Source organism: Mastigoproctus giganteus, chromosome 3, assembly GCF_048544385.1.
Source record: "Mastigoproctus giganteus isolate SK-2022 chromosome 3, ASM4854438v1, whole genome shotgun sequence".
Lineage (NCBI taxonomy): Eukaryota > Metazoa > Arthropoda > Arachnida > Uropygi > Thelyphonidae > Mastigoproctus > Mastigoproctus giganteus.
The window spans coordinates 212,977,425-213,002,765 of NC_143577.1; the positions used below are offsets into that span (position 1 = coordinate 212,977,425).

General features: G+C 37.5%; 1 protein-coding gene across 4 annotated transcripts in view; it reads right to left on the bottom strand.

Annotated features, from left to right (window-relative positions):
• Window positions 1-10,286: 10,286 nt before the first annotated feature.
• LOC150088667 (embryonic polarity protein dorsal-like) overlaps window positions 10,287-25,341 on the bottom strand; it is an 83,240-nt gene continuing 68,185 nt past the window's right edge. For 3 of the 4 annotated variants that reach the window (XM_090370855.1, XM_090370854.1, XM_090370853.1), the window contains one exon: window positions 10,287-10,792. In XM_090370855.1, the coding sequence (XP_090226981.1) occupies window positions 10,383-10,792 (410 nt within the window). In that variant the 3' untranslated portion in view covers window positions 10,287-10,382. The remainder of the gene's footprint in view (window positions 10,793-25,341) is intronic. The other variant, XM_090370852.1, reaches the window with a different exon arrangement.

Below are 25,341 nucleotides of genomic sequence, written 5' to 3' on the forward strand. Positions count from 1 at the left end.
TGTATATGTGATAAATAAATTTGTGATAAACACTTTTAAATTTCAATGTGAAAAAAGAAATGCTTATTACACTGAGCTTCTGATGTTCTGTAGTAGGGATTAATGTATTATTTGTTAATATTGCAAAAAAATAAATAAATAAAATACCAAGTGAGAGCTAATTTTTATAGATGACTGAAAAAAAATAGGAAATAAAAAAAGCGTTACTTGCACAGATTAAAACAACTGAAAAATAATAAATCAGAGGCAAGACTATATGGCAGAAATTTTTGCGTCAAATAAAGTAGCAGAGTAGTTATGCACATGAATTTCACTAGTGCTAACTTTCTACCATGATTTTCCTTTGTTTTATAATTTGTTTATGCGCGCACACACACACACGGGTGGACAAAATGATGGAAACGCCTGATACAAAACTAGCAGCAGTTTGAAATAGCTGTACAACATATCTATGAACATGTAGTTTTTTTTTTATTTATTTATTTATTTTTTTTTATATAGTACTGTAAAGGAAAGACAATAAAAGCAGATGTTTATTTAGAGATGATATAAAAAGATACATGAAGAAAATGAGTGACCTATCTGAATTCCAAAGAAGTCAAATTGTTGGTACGTATATAGCAGAAACATTGGTGACTAAAACTGCTGATTTCTTTAATGTATCCAGTACAACTGTATTGAAAGTGATGTCTGTATTCCCCAGGTAGGAAAAAACAAAATCTAATAGGATGAATTGTGGCAGATAATTTAAGCTGACTGAAAGAGACTGCTGGACACTGAAAAGAATTGTAGCCTGAAAACATAGAAAACTACTGCCTCAAAAATAGTTGTGGAACCTAATGTGAGTCTAAGCAATCAAGATTCTAGCAAAACAGTTTAGAGAGATCTTCATAAAGCTGAAATCAGGACAGAGTTGCTATTACCAAGCCATTTGTTACTGATGGCAATACTAGAAAGAGGATGCAGTAGTGTAAGGAGCACAAAAACTGGACACTTAATGATTAGAAACATGTCATGTTTTCAGATGAATCATAATTCACACTTTTCCAATATTAGGGAGAGTTTACATTTGGCAAATGCCAAAGGAAGTGCATCATGTGTGCTTTCTTGTGCCAACAGTTGAACATGGAGGAGGATTAACAATGGTTTGGACAGCAGTGTCTTGGATATTCTTTAGGGCCTATCATCACCTGATTCTGGGAATTACTGCCACTGATCATCTTGATATTCTGAGTGATCAGGTTCATCCCATGGTGTAAACATTTCTCACAAACAATGCGTGATTTAAAATGATAATGCTCCATTCCTGGTTTGAGGAGCTTGAAACTGAGGCTAAGCATCTCCCATGGCCTGCACAATCCACCAGACTTATTGTTTTGAACATTATTGAGCCACTGTGAGCATATCTGGAGAGGAGAGTGAGAAACAGATTTCCTCCACTTTCATTGCTCAAGGAACTTTGACACGTTTCTCCATGAAGAATGGTCCAGTATTCCTCTTGAGACAGTTAAAGATTTATTTGAATCTCATCTACATATAATACAAGCTCTGCATGGCCCATATTAGTGCACACCTTTATCACAACATCTGTTTCCATTAGTTTGTTCACCCATCTGTGTGTTGTAATTCTTGTCTTGTCAAAAGTTTAAAACTTAGTTACAGCAAATCTGAATATGCCTTTTTCTGAAATTTGTTTATTGATAAAATACAATTGTATTCACCTCTAAACTTCTTAATCTGCTCTTTAATTTTTTCACTTTAATTTTGAAGAGATTTTCATATAGTCATTTTGTTACATTACTTTGCTAAATAAGAAAGACAAAGGTAGATTTAGCTTGTCTTATAAACAGAGAAAATGAAATTATTTTCAAATACAAAATTCTCTCCTTCAGCATTCACACGAGTTTCAATAAAAATATTTGAAGTTACCCCACACAACATGAAAATAGGCTTTTGACCACACATAATGCATGAAAAAAACCATATGAACTAGAGTCAATGATGAATCTGGTGGGTGGGAGGTAATTAACATACTATCAAACACACCATGAACATATATTTGTTCATGATATTGGCCTTGAGTTTTGCATCTACAAAGATAAATCATACACCATTCAAAGTCACAACCAGGAATTAAGTTAATGATATTAGCCAGAATATGATTTAATTTTTAAATATAAACTTAAGTAATTAATGTGCAGCTAACATCGCAGATTAAGATATAAGCACAAATAATAGTTGAGCTATTATTGTAATGGACGAAAGTTGTGTTTCTATTGCTTTTACTATATGTGATAAAGTTCAGATTACTTGATTCTTTTGACAGAAAAATTGAAGCGATACTGAATAAGAATTATAAATAAAATGTCACAATAGCCATTGAACTTTAAGCTCCAATCTTATTTTTTTCCCTTTATAACCATCCTCCATGCCATTATCTGATCCACTTGGATCACAAATGTTAGGTGTCACATGATTCAGTATAAAATGTCAAACTGGTGACTAGCTTGTGCACCTTACGTAGCTGTAATTGGCAAGAGCAATTTACATTAAGAGAGAGAAAAGTCACCCTTATTTTGCATAATCACAAATATTGAACAGCAAATAATATTCCAAGCTCTCGTTTAGTTGTTATGCAAAATTATACACAATAAGCAACCGTGCATGTGTTTTACCATACAGTTCATCAGCTTTTAAACTTCGTCTCTAACAGTAGCAAATCAAAACTTTTGATCTTTATTGCATGTAAGAAATTGACTGAATTTCTTCACAGTACGTTGCAATGTTCCTTGTATTAATTAAATTAAGGTATCTATTTACAAAACCAAAATTAAATGATTCTCATTCAGGCTTTTGCAGCACTTTTGGGTGCTGTAAATGTCTTCAAGTAGTAGCCTAGATTAGGAAAGAATCTTATTCAAAGTAACAAAAATTGCTTTGTAGGTATGCCAGAAATATAGTATTTTTGTTAAGAGGGTACCTTGTCCGACAGAAGCTTGTGACTCACTGCTCTATAATATTAGTATAGTATCTGACTTTCAGAATTTACCTCTTAATTAATATTCATATGTTCTTACCTTGTTTGGATATTTTGAACTTGTTTAACACATTCACTGCTGGTTGATACATATGTGGATTAAAAGCTCCACCTGCATGAAAAACTGTGGTTTGAAGAAGTGTTTTATTCCAATTTCTCAGAAGAAAAACTGGATACTTTGTCAAGCAACCTTTACTAGCAGCTGCCTAATTAATCTTGTGAGAAGAAAGGTCCAAAATGCCTCTGCTGCACCCAGTCCAGATATACAAAAATCCTGTAATTTCTGAATTTTGTTCATTATAGTTGTAGGTCAAGCTGGCCTTTTGAAATGAATGTATTTTGGTTCCTTGAATTTGTCCTTTGTAGGATGATATTGTGCTTTTATTTCTTTTGTCTGTTATAAAAAGTTTCAACCTAAGGCTGAAATGGCATGGAATTAAGTGTGCATGGTTTGCACAAAATTCTAGTGGTTTTTATCATTGTTAGGTTTACTTTTCTTAAAATATCTCTGTAGATGTAATTGTCATTCAAATCTCTGGTTGATATCTGTTCTTTCTTTTATCATTGGTTTCTGATCTTGCACAGTGGTTTTCAATCCGGGTGCCGTGTAATTTCGGTTTAAGTTACTTATTTTATTTTTTTGAAATTTATACATTTATTTCATTATAAAAAGGTGTACAATATCCATTGTACCATATCCTTTTAATTTTGTGGTGATCTATATATAATTGATCTTTATTTAGTACCTCTATATAAAGAATAAAATCATTATATAGGTATATACTAAAAAGTTGAAAACCACTGTATTAGGTATTTCTTTTGGCCTACGGTTGCCGTGAAAAAATTACTACGACACTAAGGGCGCCACGAACTGAGAAAGTTTGGGAACCTCTGCTCTACCATATTAAAAGTTTTTTTTTTTTTTTTTTTTTGAGCCTTCAGCTGGACTATATGCACAGATAAATTTTATTATGCAACTATTATCTTAAATCCCCCTCCTGCTTAACTACTGGATAATGGTTTCTTCCAAAAGCTATTGCTCCATTTAGATTAAATCGATTTACTGATTATTGTCTAGCTGCAACTTCTCTATAATCATCCTATAGGTTTCTATAATACAGATGGTTAATTCGTTCCACAAAATCCATTGTATGTTGAAACCAATAATACATTGATTTCCTGTAAATCATTCCCCCACAACACACAAAATAGGCATTTCTTACATGTTATACATAATTATTACAATAAAAATTTGTGTTTTATAAAGATTATTTAATAGTCATAAAACATCTTAAAATAAAAAAAAACAAACAAATTAGCATTTACCTTAGACTTGAAATGCAGCACTGATGAAATCAGTGGTGGTGGGACTATATTGTGTCTTTTGTTGCTACTGGCAAAGAAACTGTCCAAAGTAGACTGTTTTTCATGACTTTTTTTGTAGCTTCCTGAGGTAAAAAATGACTTAGTCTTCCATTTTGTACGAGTTCAGCATTTTCAATGTCTGGGTGTCTTTTTCTCCAACTCTTGTAGCTCCTCTGCTGTTAGCTCACACCCATGAGTGCCAGTAAGGTCCTCTACATTCTCTTCGCCAACCTCCAGACCCATTGATTTACCAAGAGTAACATTATCATTTGTCAAAGCACCATCATCTTTAAATCCATCAACGTTATGATAATTAAAGGCCAGATATTTTTCAAGGCTGAATTTAAGCACCTGGTGGAAACATCATTCCAACAACTTACAATCAGCCTTGCACAATTCAGCATGTTGAACTTCGACCCCCAAAAATATTTGAGGATGACAGAATTTTCACCAGAGGTTGATGCAAAGCAACTTGCGAACATTTTCATGGCGTAGATTTTCTTGAAGTTTGCAATCACTTGCTGGTCATTGGTTGAAGAGGAAGAGTGGTGTTGGGTGGCAAAAAATTTGACTTGAACAAAGTCAAATTGTGCCTCAAGAGATTGAACAAGGTTGGGATCATGGCCTGGTGCATTATCCAGCAGGAGCAGTGCCTTCACAGGAAGCTTATTTTTCTCAAGATAACTCTTTACTGAAGGACAGAAAACTTCAAGCTCCCATTCAATGAAGACATATCTTGTAACCCATGCCTTCTTATTACTGTGCTGAAACACTCCCAGCATGCCCTTGTCAACCTTTTGTTGTTTAAATACTCTGGGAGTTCTTGGGAGTTGCAAGAGAATTTTTTTTCCCCATTCAGTATTAAGGATTATTTTAAAGATAAATATGTATTTTTTTTGTTTTCCAAACTGTTGGATGAATGACTTAATTTAAATAGTAGACATTTTTTGTTGGCTTATGCCAACAAAAATGTCCACTATTTAAATTCAGTTTTTACTCTGAGATGTGCAATGGTGAACAAATTTAAAATCATTTTATGTTTATAAAAATTGAAATTATAATGAAATCCATAGTTAGAGGCTGTTTACTTTGTGTGTTACAATCACTATATTTTGACATTGGATACATGTACTACTTTAAAGGGGATAAGTAGTGAATTTGGTTGCTCTGGACCAAATGGACTGAATTTCTGCATGTGTTTTTGGATAGAATATAAACTATAAGTAAATAGCACATATTTTAGGAAATGACACCAACCCACCTACATTCCCTTGTGAAAAATTAGAAAATATTCTCATAAGTAGAGTCTACCAATGGACTGGATTAGGATTCCTATAGGTTGAGTCAACTTAGAAATTGTTTGGGATGAATACAGACCTTATATGGCTCAGAATCAATCTGATAGCAACAATTTCTAATTTTGCCCAATTTTACCAGGCCTCCTAATCCAAGCTACTAGCAAAGAGTATGAGCTAAATAAAAGCACAATAGTGCTTCGGCTTATGATTACAAGGTGCTGTTGGCCTCTCCTTTTCTCAATCAACAGAAGCAATAAATAAAAAAAATTTTTTTAGTTCTCTTGCTCATATAGAGATAATATTTGTTACTGAACCTGATATACGGTATAAACCGTTTTATTTGTGCATGTGTTCTTACAGTGTATCTTAGAAAAATATTTATCTATTTAAATATAAAAAGAGGAAACTTATAAATCAAAAGTAGATAAGCAACTTGTCCTGAGGTGTATGTGGCCTGCCGTCCATTTATAATCTTTGAAAAAAAAATAAATGTAGTAGTAGTAGTAGTGGCACATGATGCAAGAAAGCAAGTGTAGGAGCTTATGCAGCCTGCATCAGCCAAAAAAAAAAAAAAAAACACACCATTCCCTCCAAATGCCTGTCCAGTTCCTCCTTAAATTTATTTAACCTATCAACTTCTACAACGACAGATGGAAGTTTGTTCCAGCAATTAACCACCCGCTGGCTAAAGGCAAATTTCCGCACATCTATTCTACATCTGTCCTTTCTTAATTTGAACTTATGTCCCCGTAGGTTGGTAATCTGAACAAGTGGAAGGATCCCATCAGAATGTAATCTAACAAGATTCAAATGCAATGACTATTCAATCTGAACCTAGGTTGTGGTTTTAGACAAGGTTAGATTGACAAATATTATTTTTATTTTAGGTTCATGTAAGAGACTGGATTACATAAATTCTCTAAACTTTCTCCAGAAGAATATCTACAATCTTGAATTTGGACAAATGTTACTCTGACTTTTCAGGTCAAGCACATTTGTAGACTTGGTGCATCATGACTTTAGCTGTCAATATACCATTAAAAAAAAAAAAAAAAAAAAAAACCAGTTTGGTCACAAGAAGTCCACTTCTATAAGTAACATTCTCATATAATGTACTGCTATATTGCACAAGTCAATTATTGAAAGAGTTAAAAAAAAAATCAGATCTTTTTATTTAAGAATATTTAATACGTATGAAAACAGGGAAAAATTCAGTTATAAAAAGTTTAGTACGAAATTTCTTATTAAGAGAACACAAATAATAAAACTTATTTTCACATTTTCTCTGGACATGAACAATTGTGTACACATTTTAAAAACATGACATGATTACAAAATATTGTGTTTGTGAAAACTTATTATGTACATATACCATCATTGGAACAAAGGAAATATGGCCATGAAGAAATCAAAGCATTTAACACAAGCATAGCAATAGTAAATTGGCTTGAATGAGATTACAGTGACTAGTGTTAACAGATATCAGTAGATTTTAAAGTAAAAATACTTTTAAAAGCAAAACTTGACAATAAGAGCAAGTGACTCTTATTGATGTATACTAAAAATAATGGGAAAGTTATTTCTAGTTCATATATGCCACAATAAAATTATACTATTTTGATAAGATTAAGAAACACTAATTGCATATTCAATAAACTTCCAGTTAGGGAAGTAAAACTTATTTAATCAAGTTTTTTAATAGACTTTAGATATTCAGTATCATTTGCAACCTGCTTCAGTAACAATCAGTATCATTTTCAACCTGCTTGAGCAGGTTGCAAATGATACTGATTGTTATTTCTCATAAAGAAATTGGTTTATAATTCCATATTTTAACCTCACTCTATGACAGCTCATACTTGGATGTTTAAACCAAAACATTTCTAGTGTATGAAAAATGTGATGCCTTTACTGGATAGTTTGAATGTACAAACACTACTCTGACTTTGAAGCAAAATTTACCGAACAGTGGATGCTGCTAAAAGTATAAAAAGGCTGATTAGTAGCACCAAACTATTGTGCTATACAAAGATTAGGGGATAATAATGCATGAGGTAATAAGAATATTAAAATGAAATAAAATATGTTTGGAGGGGAGGTTATCATACATTACAGCCTTCAACAGTGGATGTGGGGGTTTTCTTTGGACACATACCTACACCAAATTTGACCAAATTGATGTGGTAGCAGCAGCATATGAAGTTAGCGTTGTGGGAGGTGAACACTGATTAGTAAAATTGCTGCTAGATCAAGTTGCCCGCCTGAAGTGTATGTCATGTGTGGTCTTTCCTTGTCCAAAAAAATATTTAAATCTGCTATTGAAGGCACAATACCTAAGCTGTAATGTATGGTAATCTTCTCTTTCAATCATCTTGTTTATTTCATTTAATACTGTTCCAAGTCCTCAAAATGTTCCTAAAAATAATTCAAAATCTGATTTTCTGGAATTGTGAGGAGGATACGGTTGATGCACAGTTTTGTTTTAGGAAAGAACTGGGTACAAGAGAAGCACTATTTTGTGCTCAGGTCATGATGCAAAAGTGTAGAGAACAACATCTATGCCCATCATTGTTTTATTAACTTTGAGAAGGCCATTGATCGAGCCCAACACACCAAGCTCATTGAGATCCTCGAGGAGTCCGGCCTTGATAAAAAGGACATCCGAATAATCAAAAACCTCTACTGCAACCAAATGCCATCTATTGTAGTTGATGGAAGAAAGATGGAAAACATCAACATTGAATGTGGAGTGAGGCAAGGATGTGTACTTTCACCTCTCCTGTTTGACATTTAATCATGTCATCTTTAAGAGAGCATTAAAGAGAAGAAATGAAGGAATATGTCAATGGTAGAGTGATTAACAACCTTCACTATGCCAATGACACTGTACTTTGTACAACTACCATGCAGGACTTACAGATACTCTTCAATCGTGTGAGTGAGGAAAGAAAGAATGGGCCTCGGGATTAATGTTAATGTCAACAAGACTAAGCTCATAGTTCTTAATGGGGCAATGCCAACACCTCCCCTCACATTAAACAGAGGGCTGATAGCATTGGCATTAGTAGAGGCATATGATGCAAGAAAGCAAGCTTATTCAGCATCAGCCAAAAAAAAAAAAAACACACACACCACTCCCATTTCACCCCTCCGTTCGTTCGAAATACCTGTCCAGTTGAGCTTTAAATTTGTTTAGGCTATCAACTTCAACAACAAGTGATGGAAGTCGGTTCCACCAACCAACCACCCACTGGCCAAAGGCAAATTTCCGCACATCTATCCGACATCCATCCTTCCTCAATTTGAATTTATGCCCTCTGAGGTGATTATTCTGAGCAAGATGAAGAATCCCATTGGCATTGAGCATGCTCAAACCATTCAAAGCCTTATACACCTCTATCAGATCACCTCGCCGGTGCCTAGTCTCCAGACTCTGTAATTTGCAAAAGGAAGGAAAGAATGGGCCTCGGGAGAGTTGACAAAATCAAATATCTAGGCTGTTGGATATAGAAATAAAAGCAAGGAGTGAAATAGCCAGACAGTATCTTCTTAAAATGAGATCTGCATTGTGCAATGGGAACCTAGATCTCCACTTTAAAATCCAGATGGTGATATGTTATGTTTGGTTAGTTTTGTTGTATGGTGCCGAGACAGGGACACACCTCCAAAATACTAGAAGCATTTGAAATGTGGATGTACAGAAGAATGTTAAAGATACCATGGGCAGCAAGAGTGATCAATGAGTGTCCTACCGAAAACTGGAAAAACCCATGAATTACTGAAGGATGAAAAGAAAAATAGCGTTTCTTGGACACCTGATACAGAACAACAAATATGCAATTCCACAGCTAATTACTGAGGAGAGAATGGAAGGAAGAAGAAAGCCTGGGAGAAAACACATATCATGGCTGGATAACATCAAGAATTGGACGAAACTGAACACCAAGCAGCTGTTCCGAGCTACCAGTGACATTTGTTGTGGTGATCACCAACCTCCATTAGAAAATGGCACACAGCAAAGAAGAATACTCTTTATCTAATTATCCTGTATCTTTGAAGAACATTATAGTTAGTTAGTTTTGTATTCAGCCTGTTATAATTTAAGGAGCAACTGCTGCAGCTCAATAAATTTTTTCCAAAATCATGCAGAGTAGTGTTCATTCAAACAATTTAATATCATATTACCTGCATGTGAAAGATTGTCCAATTCCTATATCATAATACCTTGACAGCTTAAACACTTACACAGAAATCAACTATGTATATAAATTTTTACCTTAATACAGCCAACACTTCATATACTTTACAAAATTTGCATCTAGTTCTGTTTGGTTTGATGCAAGGATGTAAAGAATTAAAACAGAACTAGAAATCTTTTCCTATGGATGAAGGTGCATCGTTGCAGGATGGCTTTTTATATATAACTTTTTCGATTACAGCAAGAGTCCTCAATTCCTTTGGATACATTTTTTTTTTTTTTAAATAAAAAACTGATTGCAAACGTGTAGCAGTTATTAAAGATTCTGCTACACAATGCTATTATAACATTCTATAGTGCCTTATTTCTAGTCTGCTCAAATCTGAAAAAGTTAGTAGATAAATATAACTACAGAACTTTTCTGCATAGAAAGAAAGATTGTGCTTACTATTTACATGTAGAATGGGGAAAAATAAAAGTAATCTCATAAGGGCATGCTTGTTCTTTCACTTTTCTCTAATATTTGGCTTACATCAAAACCACTTCCACTGCTGTCAAACAGGCTAGCTGACATTACATCACACATTACCCCCAACTCTGCAGGATCAAATCCTAAATCAAGGCTATCCAGTTTTTCTGTTGTTTCATCTATTGCTGCATTATCTTCTTTCTGCCAGCAAGATGGAGAATTCAATAATAAAGAAAGGTTGATATCATTATGCAGATAATTTTTTCCACTTTCAGAAACAAATGATAAGGCACTTCCTGGTAATGTACTAGCATTTATATCCTTTGATACCACTGGTGATGATGAGTCTGTTAAACTATTAGAAGTCATCTTAGGAACTTTACAAGTAGAAGTAATGCAGGTTCTGTGTGGCAGGACTTGATTGTCTGAAAAGGGAAGAAGACACAGGTTTAAAATTGCTGTGCATTTTTTTTTTAGTATAAATTACACTAATGATATTTCTTACCATTAACAAGCAAATTTCTCAGATGTGTGTGTTGGTACCCTATAGTGATAGGAGCTGTGGATTGAATTTTCTTTATCATGTTTTCAAATTTTGTACAAATGAAAACTTTGTATATACATTTTTTTTTTTTTTTTTTTGTAGTAGTAGTAATATCTTCTACATCTATTTATGTATTGCTTAATCTGATTTATTAACTTTGGATCTAAATTCCAGAGAATTTCAGATTTTGTAAGACAAAATTGAACAATGGCTAACAGGTGTGATGTCCTTATTTGACTCAAATTTACTTTTGTGCTTCCATCTATTAAAAACACAACTATTAGTAGTTGGAATCACAGATAACAAGAGGTGGTAGCAAGTCCTAGAAAAATTAAGGCAATTTATACATAAAAGAATGAGTTATTTGAAATGACCTCCAGAAGATGTAGATATGTATATGAAGATGTAGATAAGCCATTTGCATGCTAATAATGTATTATATGATAACATATAAACAAATCTTAGCATGCAAAAATTACATACAGTAAATCCTGTAACGAATATTCATATTCTTGTTAAATAGGCAGGTTATTTTTTTTGGCACTCTGGATGCTTATTATTGAATAAGAAAAACGGTTCTTCATAAAGAAAATGAGTTTGTCATTGAATGATTAATTTCAACAATCAGTGACAAAGCCTGTTTCCTCCATCTGAGGCAGTGAAATAAGCTAAACATGCACATATGTTGATGACAACTCAGAGAATTCTAATTTCAAGAAAGAAAAAGTTGTAATCCCAGCATTAGTTCCTAAAATATTAAGAATCACACAAAGCCCCAGCTGACAAGCAATCTTAGATAACACTTCACAAAGGCAGCATATAAACTTCCTCTAATGATACCTTCTTTTCTAACAGCCATTTCTCTCTCACATCATGTAATTGTTCACTGATCCAAGAGCCCTGGTATTCACAAATGTGTAATAATCCAAATAGTAGTAGTAATGGCATGTGATGCAAGAAAGCAAGTGTATGAGCTTATGCAGCCAAAAAAAAAAAAAAAAACACCATTTCCTCCAAATTCCTGTCCAGTTCCTCCTTAAATTTATTTAACCTATCAAACTTCCACAACAACAGATGGAAGTTTGTTCCAGCAATTAAACACCTGCTGGCTAAAGGCAAATTTCCACACATCTATTCTACATGTCTTTTCTTAATTTAAATTTATGCCACCTTAGATCCGTAATTTGAACAAGTGGAAGGATCCCATCAGAATTCAGCATGCCCAACCCATTCAAGGCCTTATACACCTCAATCAGATCACCGTGCAGGTGCCTAGTCTCCAGCCACTGCAATTTGCAGAACTTTAAGCTTCTCTTGGTAAGAGGATCCCTTCATTCCGCTCACCAATCTTGTTGCCCTTCTCTGTACACACTCAAGCAAATCTACATTCTTCCTAAAATGAACCTCCAGATCTGTACGCAGTACTCAAGGCGCGGCCTGACCATTGCCTTATACAGGGGGACAATCACCTCCTTCTCCCTGCTAGCAAAATTCCTATATATCATTGACAAAACCAGATGACCTGCCCTGGCAGCCTGTCTGCATTGCTCAGAAAACTTCATATCTGACTGCACAATTACTTCCAGGTCTTTTTCATTTTCTACCACCTTAAGTGTAGTACCACACAGTTGGTACGTTTCTCAGGGGTTACTTCTACCCATATGCAGTATTTTGCATTTGTCAAGGTTAAACTTCAGTTGCCACTTCTTAGCCCATCTGCCCAAATTATCTAGATCCTGTTGCAGTAGCACACTGCCATTACTGTCATTAACAACCCTGCCAACCTTTGTATCATCTGCAAACTTCGACACTAAGCCTGATATACCTTCATCAATATCATTGATAAATATACAAAACAACAGTGGACCCAACACCGAACCCTGTGAGACTCCACTAATAACATTAGTCCACAAAGAGCAGCACCCATTGATTACCACCCTCTGTCTTCTCCCACTTAACCATCCTTTTATCCATTGTAGCAACTTACCCTTAATACCATTCTGCTCCAATTTGTACAATAGTCTTCCATGTGCAACAGTGTCAAAAGCTTTCCTGAAATTCAAATATATGATATCAAAATTATTTTTTGCATCCAGTTCCTTTGTAACCACATCATAATATCCTATCAAATTTGTCAGACAAGACTTTCCCTTAACAAACCCATGCTGTGTCTGAATTATTGCTGCAGTCTTGTCTAGATGATCGTTGAATGCATCTTTAACCAGTGACTCCATTATTTTACCCGGAACAGAAGTTAAACTAACTGGTCTGTTAAAATGTTAAGAACTCTATTGCATTTTTTAATATTGCTAATTTTTTTAAACAAGCATTCTGAAAACATAGTAATACCACAGGCAGCAGTAAGAATGATCAGTATTAACATTCTTACAACATATCCCATTTGTGTCAATTTTTCAACAAAGATTTAGTACTGAATTATAAGCTGTGGAAATTGCTACTTATATAACAAACATCCTAGGCACTCAGGATGCTTTTTCCCAATAAGAATGTCCATCCTTATTGGGAAAAAAAAAAAAAAAAATTATCACCTACAAAAACATTCCTTTGATAATTTTTTTAAGGAAAAAAGTTACAGATATAGCCTTTGTACTACTGCCTTTTTTGCTTTAGAGTTGATCACAAACCAGTTTCAACATTTTCTTATTACTTTAGCAACTACATACATAAATTGTTATACAAGGTAAGCGAGAAGTCCCTGGTCATCTGTATTTACACCCTCCTGGAAGTAGAGAAGTCTCATGTATAATTCACCTATACTTCAAGCAGTCATGCTGGAAGTGAGTTGCTTGGAATATGTGCAAATGTTATGAAATGACATTGTTAACTGAGACCAATAGTTTTTGGTGGAATGTGTTTCACAGTGGAAGTGACTATACCAAAGTTAAACAGAAATTTGTTGGAAATGTATCTCAAAATTCATATAGTATTTAGCATTAGCAATGGCCACATGGTGCAAGGAAACCTATGGCTTACGCTGCACCAGCCAAAAAAAGAATAAAATTTTAAAAAATAAATAAATAATAAAAGAAAAGGAAATAGACATCCTAAATGTAACTATTCAGCTGACCTTTGAATTTCCCCAAACTATCAGCCTCTACCACCCATGGCTAACTTATTCCAGTATTTTATAATTCGCTGACTAAAATAAAACTTCCTGTAATCCAGTCTAAACATCTCCCCCCCCCCGTAACTTGAATTTATGGCCCCTAGTTCTAGAATCATTTATAACCATGAAAATTTCATCCTCATTCAAAGATCTCGTGCCTCTCAGAGCCTTAAACATCCCAATCGAGTCTCTGCAATCCACATATTCAATGTTTTTCCTCATATGGAAGCCCTTTTGCCGAACTCACCAGGCGAGTTACCTGTCTTTGGACCCTTTCAAGAAGCTCAATGTATTTCTTTATGTGTGGTCTCCATACTTGAAGACTGTATTACAAGTGTGTGGTCTAACAATAGCCTTATATAATAGGATTATGACCTCCTTATCTCTACTGGCAAATGTTCGATAAGTCATTGATAGGACACCATGGGTCTTGCAACCTGTCTACAATGCTCGGAGAACTTCATGTCTGACCATATCGTAACACCCAAGTCCCTTTCCTCCAATACTGGCTTAGTTCAGCTCCACCAAGTGTATAAGTTATTTTGGGGTTACTGTTCTCCAGGTGTAATACTGTACACTTTGCTTGATTAATGTCATTTATGAAAATCAAAAACAATAGTGGTCCTAATACTGATCCTTGGGGAACCCCACTTCTTACATCAACCCAATCTGAGGAATAACCATTTATCACAACCCTCTGCCTCCTGCCCTGAAGCCATCCTACTATACATCTAAGGATTTTCCCCATGGTCACAACCCAGTGCAACAGTTGTTTAACAAGTATAAGAAACTGGATCAGTTGCAGAAGTGCCAAGGTCTGGCAGGCCATCAGTTCAGAGGACAAAGTACTGAACATTCCTGATCACATAATGAGAGATCTGAAAATTGTTACAGCAAGCAGGTATCTCATGGCTCGACAAGGAAAGCACTTAAAAGAAAACCAAAAAAAACAACCACACCTGAAGGTGCATCTGTATAAGATAACATCAGTGCAGGAACATGACCACATGAAGTGCATGCAATATTGCTGATGGTTCTGAGACTTCCTTACACCTAATGGGGAAGAAATTCTAAATATCACCTTTTTCAGCAATGAAACAGTCTCATTTATCGAGGTATGTCAACTTCGAAACAACAGCATTTGGTTGGCAGATTCATAAGCCATTCAGGAGATATCAACGCATGATTAAAAGGTTGGTGTATGATGCTCGATATCATGAAGACAAGTAACTGGTTTCATATCCTTTGAGAAAACTAGCAGCTTATAGAGTTATATGATTCCCGCTCCTTTGTCGCACGTTTAATTGAGGACAACGTTGCCTGGAGCTAATTCCTAGGTGTGCCTGGGTATCACCGGGTGAGTCGGTCAGTGCGGTTGCATTTTGCTGTGCTCTGTGTTCAACATAGTTTTTTTGGTCGGATCTAGGTCGCCAACGGTGTTGAAAGTTTGCCTATCGTGAGGATGCAATGTACACTTCATACAGTGTTAATCTCCATCCTCTAGGATAGGTACAACATGTAAAACCTTTAATAATTGTTTTCAAAAATTCTGTTAATAAAAGACTATTCACATAGTCAGACTGCTCAAGGTAAGTTGTCAAGGAAAAGGTCGGGGAATGGCCATTGCATATCCCCAGAGCAATATGGCCTTAGTTGCTAATGCTCCTAAAAACCAAATAACCGAACAGGTCGTCAAGATTGTGAGCCTCGCAAGGAGAAGGCATGGAAGTGACCCCTGCAGGTTAATCTTTGCCTAAAGCTTCTCCACTGCCTTCACATAAATAAGGAACTTGAAACAGTATGGGAAAGACAACTGTAGTACATTCCTACTGTAAAACGAACCATATCCGGATTAACATACCAAGCAAATGCATTGTGGGTCAAGTAGCCATACTCTAACTGATCTTACCCTGCTAGACTGATTGCAAGGACAAAGATGGTGACTGCTGTACAGCAGAGCCAGAAATAGCTTAATCCTAATTCTCCTTGTGGACTGCTCCTAGTGTAAACGAAAACTCTTACGGCTAACTGGACTAAGTTAAAGTCAGGTGTTTCTTCCAGGTGTGATTTAGTTTGTAACAGGAAAACTGTCAACCAGTGTAATGATGTCTGATGATTATTCTCTATCGGAAATGGCTGGAGATCTAACGTTAGCTCCAGACTTTCTAAATACTGGGTTGAAAGAACCTTTAGACAAATTTATAGATATGCTAGGGAAGGAATTACCCCAACTGGGATCACCTGAATGTGCAGCTGATTCCTAGTCGGTAAACAATCCGGAGCATTCAAACTGTATGCTTAATTTAGATTAATTAAGTGCTCTGAAAAATAATTTTCTAGATATTTTTAAGTCAGGATCTACTGTTACCCCCCCCCGATGGTGGTGGAAGCTGATAAAATATGGAACGATTGGTGATTGATCTCACCGTTGATAATGAGAGGTTAAAAACAAATTTAGATTTACGAGTTTTGCCTACGTCCACCCCTGTGGCCACTTATGCTAAGGTGGCTGCAGCAAGTGCAGGCATAAAGACTACTGCTGAATGATTCCCTCGGGAACTCAATCAAAGCATGTAGTATTGATTAAAGCTAGTGAAAAGTGTGAATTAAAAACGAGTGAAGAAGTTAAACAGGTGATTGCAATGAATTTTAAATCTGAACTTAAACATATTAAAATAAAATCTATCACAAAAGTTAAGAGAAAAAGGCATTGCAATTGAAACTGCAACTGATGAAAACATTACTAAATTAAAGGAGCACAAATTAATTGCAGACTTTCCCCGAAAACTAAACTCGACTATGATACTCTATGACATACAAAAAGATGGGTCAGACCAAGAATTCTTGGAGGATCTGTATGTCAAAAGCTTGGGTGAGCACAATGTTAGTGAGGAAGATTTCAAAAAGGGGGTTAAGGTGAGGTTTAAGATTAATGCTAAAAATAAAAACAACAAACACTGGATAATTGAAGTTCCTGCCTATATCAGGCGAATCATATTAAAAGATGACACTTGCGTCTACCTTGGCTGGTCGGTTCACAACGTGAAGGATTTTATTATCGCTTCATGTTGTTTTAAATGTTTGGCTTATGGGCATTCGGCTAGATATTGTAGACGGCAGGACTACACATGTGGGCATTGTGAACTGCAAGGTCATCAGTCGCAATCGTGTCCCACTCCTGAATCACCCGTTACATGCCCAAACTGCAAAATAAAAGAGGAAATCAGATCACTCATATCGTGACGAAGTGTCCTGAGTTCTTGCGAGCTCAGGAGGTCACCAAATCTCGCACAAATTACATTCAGTAAGATAAAAAATGTACAGCATGGTGAGAGATTAAAAATATTACAATTAAACTGCCAGCGTTCTGCACCTGCAATGAGTGATATCTCTAAAATAATTACGGATCATAAAATTGACATATTAGGGCTTCAGGAATTATACTCCTACAAAGCAAAGTTAAAGGATTACCAAACAGCTGTAGGGTGGTTCAATCTAATGTATTACTGTTACAGGACAGGGTGCAAATGCTGTGGCAAGGGCAGCTCTTGTTATAGCGGACAAGCAGATCACGATCACAAGGGTAAATGGTCTCTGCTCCGAGCATGCGGCATGTGCATGCTTGGAAGGTAGTTTTGGACAAATATTCTTCATCTCAATCTACATGCAGTGCTCACAGCATTCTCAACAAATTGAGCCTTATCTAAACTTCCTTGAGACAGCTTTAATTAGGTTATCAGGCAAAAAGATAGTTATGACCGACACAAATGCTTCTTCCACCATGTGGAACAGACCCATGATGAATAATAAAGGTGAATTACTGGAGGAATTCATAATAACTAACGAATTGATTCTCTGGAACTCCGCTGGGCATCTGCCCACTTACTTATCCCCTTATGGTCAGTCTTACATAGATGTCACTCTGTCGAATGCAACATTCGGGAGATGCATAGAAAACTGGACTGTTCACTCCTCTTAGTCGGTAAGCGACCAAAATGTAATAACCTTTGACATAATATCTAATGAAAACGCAGCAGCTTTGAGAGTCACTCATGACTTCCCCAGATACAAAACTTGACAAATCAATTGGAATCCTTTTGAGAAACTACTTAAGGAAAAATTTAAGGATGAAAAACTGACAGATCTTACTTTGGACTAACATCTAAAAGAATTGATGGCAATCATCACTGAAATATGCGACGAGACGATTAAGAAGAAACAGAGAAGAAAAAATTTGGTTCCGTGGTGGTCCCAGAACCTTTCTACTCTAAGGAATCATACAAAGAGCGCAAGACGAGATATTCAGAGAACTATGAGAGATGGTAGACCTGAAGATGAGATAAACCGCTTGAATGAAATATACAAAAATGAGAGGACATATTTCAACAATATTTACAAAGAAAAACGCTCCACTTGGGAATGCTTAGTTAAACAAACTATGGACCAGGAGCCCTGGGGCTTAATCTACAAGCTGACACTAGACAAAATTCATCCGGGGGAAATATTCTCCTCTGTACTTAGATCTGATAACTCCGAAACGGGCTGAGAATATGGAAACAATTTTGGATGAATTGATTATGCAGGATGAAACTGTACCAGAAAGTCCATTCGTTTAGAACATCTTTCCTACGTAGGCCAAAGCCACGAAGATGATTTTGACAGGGACGAGGTAGGTCTTGCTGTTGCGACTTTGCGTGATGGCAAATGCCCTGGACTGGACCTATAAGAAGTTACCATTGTTAAAAGGATCTGGAGTACCTGCCCCCAACTGATGATGAACCTCTTTAATGCCTGCCTACAATATGGATCCTTCCCCTCTCCTTGGAAAAAAGAAAATCTTAAATTACTCATTAAGAATCCCAGCAAATCAGGCAAATTCATACCACCCAATCGCTTTACTTCCGGCCTTCGGAAAAATACTAGAGAAGCTGATTGTAGCAAGATTCCAAAAGCACTATAAAGAAAGAAACCTAAACTACAGATATCAGTTTGGCTTCACAGCTGGGATGTCTACAGTGGATGCCATTAACCTAGTTATTAATAACGTTTCAGCCTCCAATGAAAAGTATGTCCTTGGCCTCCTTGTAGACTTCAAAGGGGCCTTTGACACTTTGGTGGCAAAGTGTCCTGGAGAGGTTCTGAGAGGCTGGGGTCTCTGTGCCTATTTATTGTCTCATCACGGATTATTTCCAGAATCATTCACTTGTGGTCTCCAGTGGATCCTGCTCTGTTGCAAGACCTGTGACTCATGGTTGCCCTGAGGGATCGGTTCTCGGACCAGTATGCTGGAACGTGGTCCTTGATGGGTGGCTGGCAACCGAACATAACTGCACTACTAAGATCGCGTACACAGACAATTTAATTATGATTATTTCTGGAAACTCCAGACAACTTTAAATCCATGCTAATGAAGTCCTATCAGACCTAAATGAGTGGTGTAGTACACATAAATTAACTATTTCTGTTCCCAAAACAAAAATTCTTCTCAAAGGAAAATTAGACCCAAAATAGACCTCCAAGTATTAAGATTAAAGAACAATCAATAAAATTAGTTAACTCATACAAATACCTAGGAATTATGTTAGATAACAAACTTCAATTCATTACCCATGCTAAATATGTATTAAGCAAAATCAAGGCTCTGACAGGCAAAATAATCAGAATTACCAAAGGTTCTTTGGGGTCTGAAATCCTCCACTCTCAAGCTGTACTACAAATGCATATTTATTCCTATTGTCTGTTATGCTGCGGGTGCTTGAGGCCCCAGTATACGCATAGTCATGGCTGAAAAAAATTTTTTTTTTTTGACTCAAGCCCAGAACTTCTTCCTGATTGCAACTTCAAGAGTGTATCACATGATTTCAATGTCGGCACTACAGGTAATCAAAGGCAAACTGCCAATTAAATATGAAGTACTGTACAATTACTTTCAGTATTGTAGAAGGAAGGATATTGCAGCACAGTTCAACCAGTTTTCTGTTAACCTGGACATGCCAGTGAAAGAAGAAAACGCTAGATTAAGAAACCAGTTCCTCCAGGAATGGCAAAACGAATGGACTAATGCCAACACTGGAAGAATTACTATCCTTTTTATACTTCAAGTTGCTGAATTTAACAAAAAACATTGGCCCTGGTTTAACCCAGGCCTTCACCTAACTTTCCTTCTATCCGGGCATGGCAGCCTAAACTCAGTTATTTACTCTGCATTTGGCTGCGTCTCCTATTTGTAAATGTGGCTCAGAGGAGACAGTCCAACATACAATCTTAGAATGTCGATATTATGTAGACATTTGATTTGAACTTCAGACATTGACAGAAGTTTATGATGTAAATAACTTCAACTTTAGTGACAAATGGGCCTGGAGTACTGGGGTCCATAGTTTCAAATACATATATATATATACACAGTTATGCCCAGTTAATTTATTAAAGTACAAATAAAATAAAATATAAGTACAAAATTCAGTAGCTTTCGGAGCACGTGTCCTTTTATCAACTGACAAATTTGAATACATTACAAGCAAAGTGTGGCATGTTACTCATGCGTCATTGTTGTAGCACGGACGTGTGCTGCCTTACGCCAGTGATCATCCATCAATAAAACGGTTGTCTCTAGGATGGGATGTATACGCATGCCTTTCTGGCGATTTAATGCCTTAGGGTTGTTTATTATGTTTAGTGACTCTAGCCATAGGCGGTGGCGAAAGTGTCGCGCGCGGTCCACTATCTCAAAGTCGCGCTTGGGGTCAAGATCGTGGTTGGTAGCCCAAAAAAGTAACAAGTCCAGACTGTTACAACATCTGCAAGGTAAGGTCTCGCCTATCGTATTTACAAACCTTATACATACCATCTGCCATCGGGCTAGTCAGACCTCGGATACCTACCGTTTACGCCAGCAGCGCAAGTTCATAAACTTAAGCATAGAAGCCAACTCCTTAAAGGCGAACACTCGTTCAGGCGACACGACTTCTTTCGTCTTGAATCTAAGTAACAAACAACTGTCCAACGAGCAGCTGAGTGTTTTATCAAACGGTATGAAATTTGCCGTTATACCATCGAAACCTCCCATCACACAGCTCGCTATGGGTATAGAAGCCAGTATTACCAACCTTCCCGAAGAAACTGCCAACGAGATCCGACTCAAGACTGCTGCAGTCCTCCGCAACACTCGAAAAACGTACTCAAACCTCAACCACCGCCAGCGTGCCGCCCTGTCATCTATAAGAAAAGACAACTCCATCGTTGTACTTCCTGCGGATAAAGGGCGCCGGACTGTTGTGCTGGACCGATCAGCCTACCGAGAGAAAGCCTTGGCCCTATTACTCGATCCTAACGTATATGAACCTCTACCTGATCCTCCCGTTAAAGTCTTGAAACGTCTGGAAGCAAATGTTAATAAACTTGTCCACGCATGGCTTAAAGATAAGAAGATCCCGACCGCGACTCACCATCTTCAACGTGCTACTGGCTGCCAACTACCGCAATTCTATGGATTACCAAAGATCCATAAACCGGGTATTCCTCTCAGACCTATAGTGTCTTGCTGCAGTGCCCCAACGTATGAACTGTCCAAACACATCGCGAGCCTCCTCTCGCCTCTTATAGGTAATACATCTCACACCGTTAAAAACAGCAGTGAATTTATTAACATCATTAAGGACATTTCAATCCCTGACAACTCTGTCATGGCATCATTTGACGTGGTTTCTTTATTCACCTCGATTCCCGTCCAACAGGCCGTGCACTGCGCCAGAAGGCTCCTTGAGAGCGACTTAAGCCTCCAATCCAGGACGTCACTATCCACTGATGACATCTGTACCGCTCTCAACCTATGCCTCTCTAGCAGCATCTTCACCTTTGAAGACTCACTCTACAAACAAGTACATGGCACTGCTATGGGTGCCCCTGTCAGTTCCATAGTAGCTAACATCGCCATGGAAGATCTGGAGGAGCAGATACACCAGAACCCACCTACACCTATTACAACGTGGTGTAGATACGTCGACGATATTTTTACCATAATACCACGTGGTTCTGAAACGGTACTACTAGAACACCTCAACTCTCTATCCAATTTCATCAAGTTTACCGTAGAATCAGAGGTGGACGGTTCGCTCCCGTTTCTGGACGTGCTAGTGCATCGCGTAGGCCCAAGTCTAGAGACCTCAGTATACCGCAAACCCATGTGGTGCGGTCAATTCACCAACTACGGGTCCGGCCACGCTCCAAGCCATCTCAATAGCACTGCCCGCACCCTATTCTCCAGGGCCTGAAGCCATTCCAGCACCGACACAATTAGACGTAACGAGATCTCCCGTGTGAAGGCGGACCTAACCAGATGCGGTTATCCATCCCATGTACTTAACAGATGCTTGTTACAGGCAGAAGAACTTACTTCCAACCCAAGACCTCCGAAGCAAGTCGGCATATCGTCTGCCTACATTCCGTACTATCCAGGAGTGTCAGGACGTATCTCGAAGATCCTGAGAAGTTACAACATCAAATGTGTGCAATTACCCGGTAAGAGCCTACATTCACTTGTCTCCAGTGTGAAGACCCCTGTCACACCTGTCTTACGCAGCAATGTAGTGTACCGTATCACCTGTAGGGCCTGTAACAGTTGCTACGTAGGTGAGACATCGAGACGTCTCCAGGATCGCCTTACGGAACACGACAGAGCAATCCGGCTTGCCGAAACTGACCAGTCCGTGCTCGCAGAACATTTTTGGGCTACCAACCACGATCTTGACCCCAAGCGCGACTTTGAGATAGTGGACCACACGCGACACTTTCGCCACCGCCTATGGCTAGAGTCACTAAACATAATAAACAACCCTAAGGCATTAAATCGCCAGAAAGGCATGCGTATACATCCCATCCTAGAGACAACCGTTTTATTGATGGATGATCACTGGCGTAAGGCAGCACACGTCCGTGCTACAACAATGACGCATGAGTAACGTGCCACACTTTGCTTGTAATGTATTCAAATTTGTCAGTTGATAAAAGGGACACGTGTTCCGAAAGCTACTGAATTTTGTACTTATATTTTATTTTATTTGTACTTTAATAAATTAACTGGGCATAACTGTGTATATATATATATGTATTTGAAACTTCAACTTTTTAGAATGTAAGGAAAATTTTCAGGCACTGGCTAACTTTGCTGACAAGGCTTTCCGCAGAAGGAAAGGACTTGCCAACTGAGAATAATTATGTAATAAGTGTACTACCACTGTATATATTGCCTTGATATTAATCGCATTGTTACAGGACCTCTGATGAGGAAATTTATTTGTATTTATTGCCGGACGGCAATATTAGTGTTTAGTATAAATTAGTCAATGTGCCAGGTTCACTGTTAGGTGGGCGGTGTCCTGGGACTTTGGCCTCTAATAAGGTGCATAAATTGTAAATCTTAAATTCTATAAATTGTAAGATATATGTCTGACCTCATTGTAACCGAACTGGTAGGTTCTAACTATCTGTATAGTTGTATAAGTTGTGAAGGTTAATGTAGAAATTGGTGCCTTCAACAAATTCTAATAACTGAGTTGCAAGTGTTACTGATATACTGTATGGTCAGATGTGCGGCTATACTATATTGGTCTCAGGCAAGAGACTTATTGTTTGTAATTATTCCTGTGAAGTTGGTGGATCAAGATGTTTTGCTAACCCACAAATTGTACATAATGTACAGTTACTCTTCAGAGGCGGATAGGGGAAACCCTAGAGCCCGCAGAAAATAATAAAATATTTTGAACTTTGTGTGATGTGTTTGGTGATCACCTGACCTTACTCCTCTGATTTTTAACTGTAGGGGTGGAATGAAACGTGCAGTCTACCGAGACAATCCTTGTAGCCTTGACCTGGTGGGAACAATCACAAACTTTATCAAGAGTGTGTCCCACATTGAACTGATATGAGCCTTTCTGCCAACAAGTTAAAATCAGTAGATGCTTGTCTACATGTCTGAGGATTACTCCCAATGTACTTCTATTACTTATTGTAATTATACATAGTGTACGTTCACTCTGACTTATATCCTACTTTCAACAGGTGCATAAGGACATTTTGCTCACACAAACATAACCAACTTATATAGACAACTGAAATTTGGAGAACTTTAAAATTAGTACTCACAGAAGTATTTTTTCCCTCACTCTGTGCCACAAAGTAGTGGGAGTGCTGTGGCTCTGGGGAGAATGGAAGCGGGCAATTCCCAATGCATCACAGCCTAAAAAAATGTGCAATGTTTTGCGAAAGCGCCGCAAACATTGTGAAATGTTTGCGGCCCTTTCTGGAACAGGCCATGATCTAGCCAAGGAGGATGTCTTTGTGTGTGTGCTAGGTGCAGAGTGTCAAGAAATGAGGTGCCAACGTGGCATTCTGATGGGTGTCTATGATAGTTTGAAGAGTAGGGTAGATGCCCTCAAAGAAATTAAAATGAAGGGGCCCCATCAAACTCTCAGCTGCCCAACTCAATGCCAGAGCTCACTCTTGTGCATCAGGCAACACAGCAGCAACCAACAGGGTAGAATGCGATGGTCCCACAGGAGTTAGTTATTGTTGGTGACTATTGTCAGGGAGATGGGAAATATATTGTGCAAAAAGGATATGTGGAATAGGACTGGGGTATGTCTGCCAGGAGCACAAGTTCATGACGTAGAGCAGATATCTTTTAAGGGCACAAAGGGTGATACTGTTGTACACGTTGGCACTAATGACATTAAGAGTAGGAGATCTGTGGACTTACTTAACAAGTACAGGTCAATGCTGAAAAAAGTTGCAAGTTAGGATTATATTTGAAAGTATCTGCAAATCCACCCAGACACAATAGGAGGCCTTCTCAATATGATGAGAGCCTTCTCAATCAATTCGGCCCTGGAAAGATTGTGCAAGACTCATGGAGTAGAATTTTTCTCAGCATGGTCTGTGCTTGTTAACAGGAGAGATTTCTACAGGGATGGGATACACTTAAATAGAAAGGGTGCAAAATATTTGCCGATGCTCGAGGCAGTGTTAGGTGGGTTGGAAATCTGCTAGCTTGGGGAATTCAGACTAATAGATTAACAGTAGCCACAGGCAAAGGTGAAAGTGATCCTTGCACTGCTTCTATTGGAATGAGCAGCAGCCTGGAAAGCGAAGTACTGGGGATTTCAAGGACTCCTGAGAGTCATCATGGAACAAGTAAATACCTGGGCTGTGTTAGGGTAACTAAGAGTAAGAATAGGTGCATATATACCAATACTAGGAGTATAGTAAATAAATTTGATGAATTTGAGGTGCTGGTGAATACATCA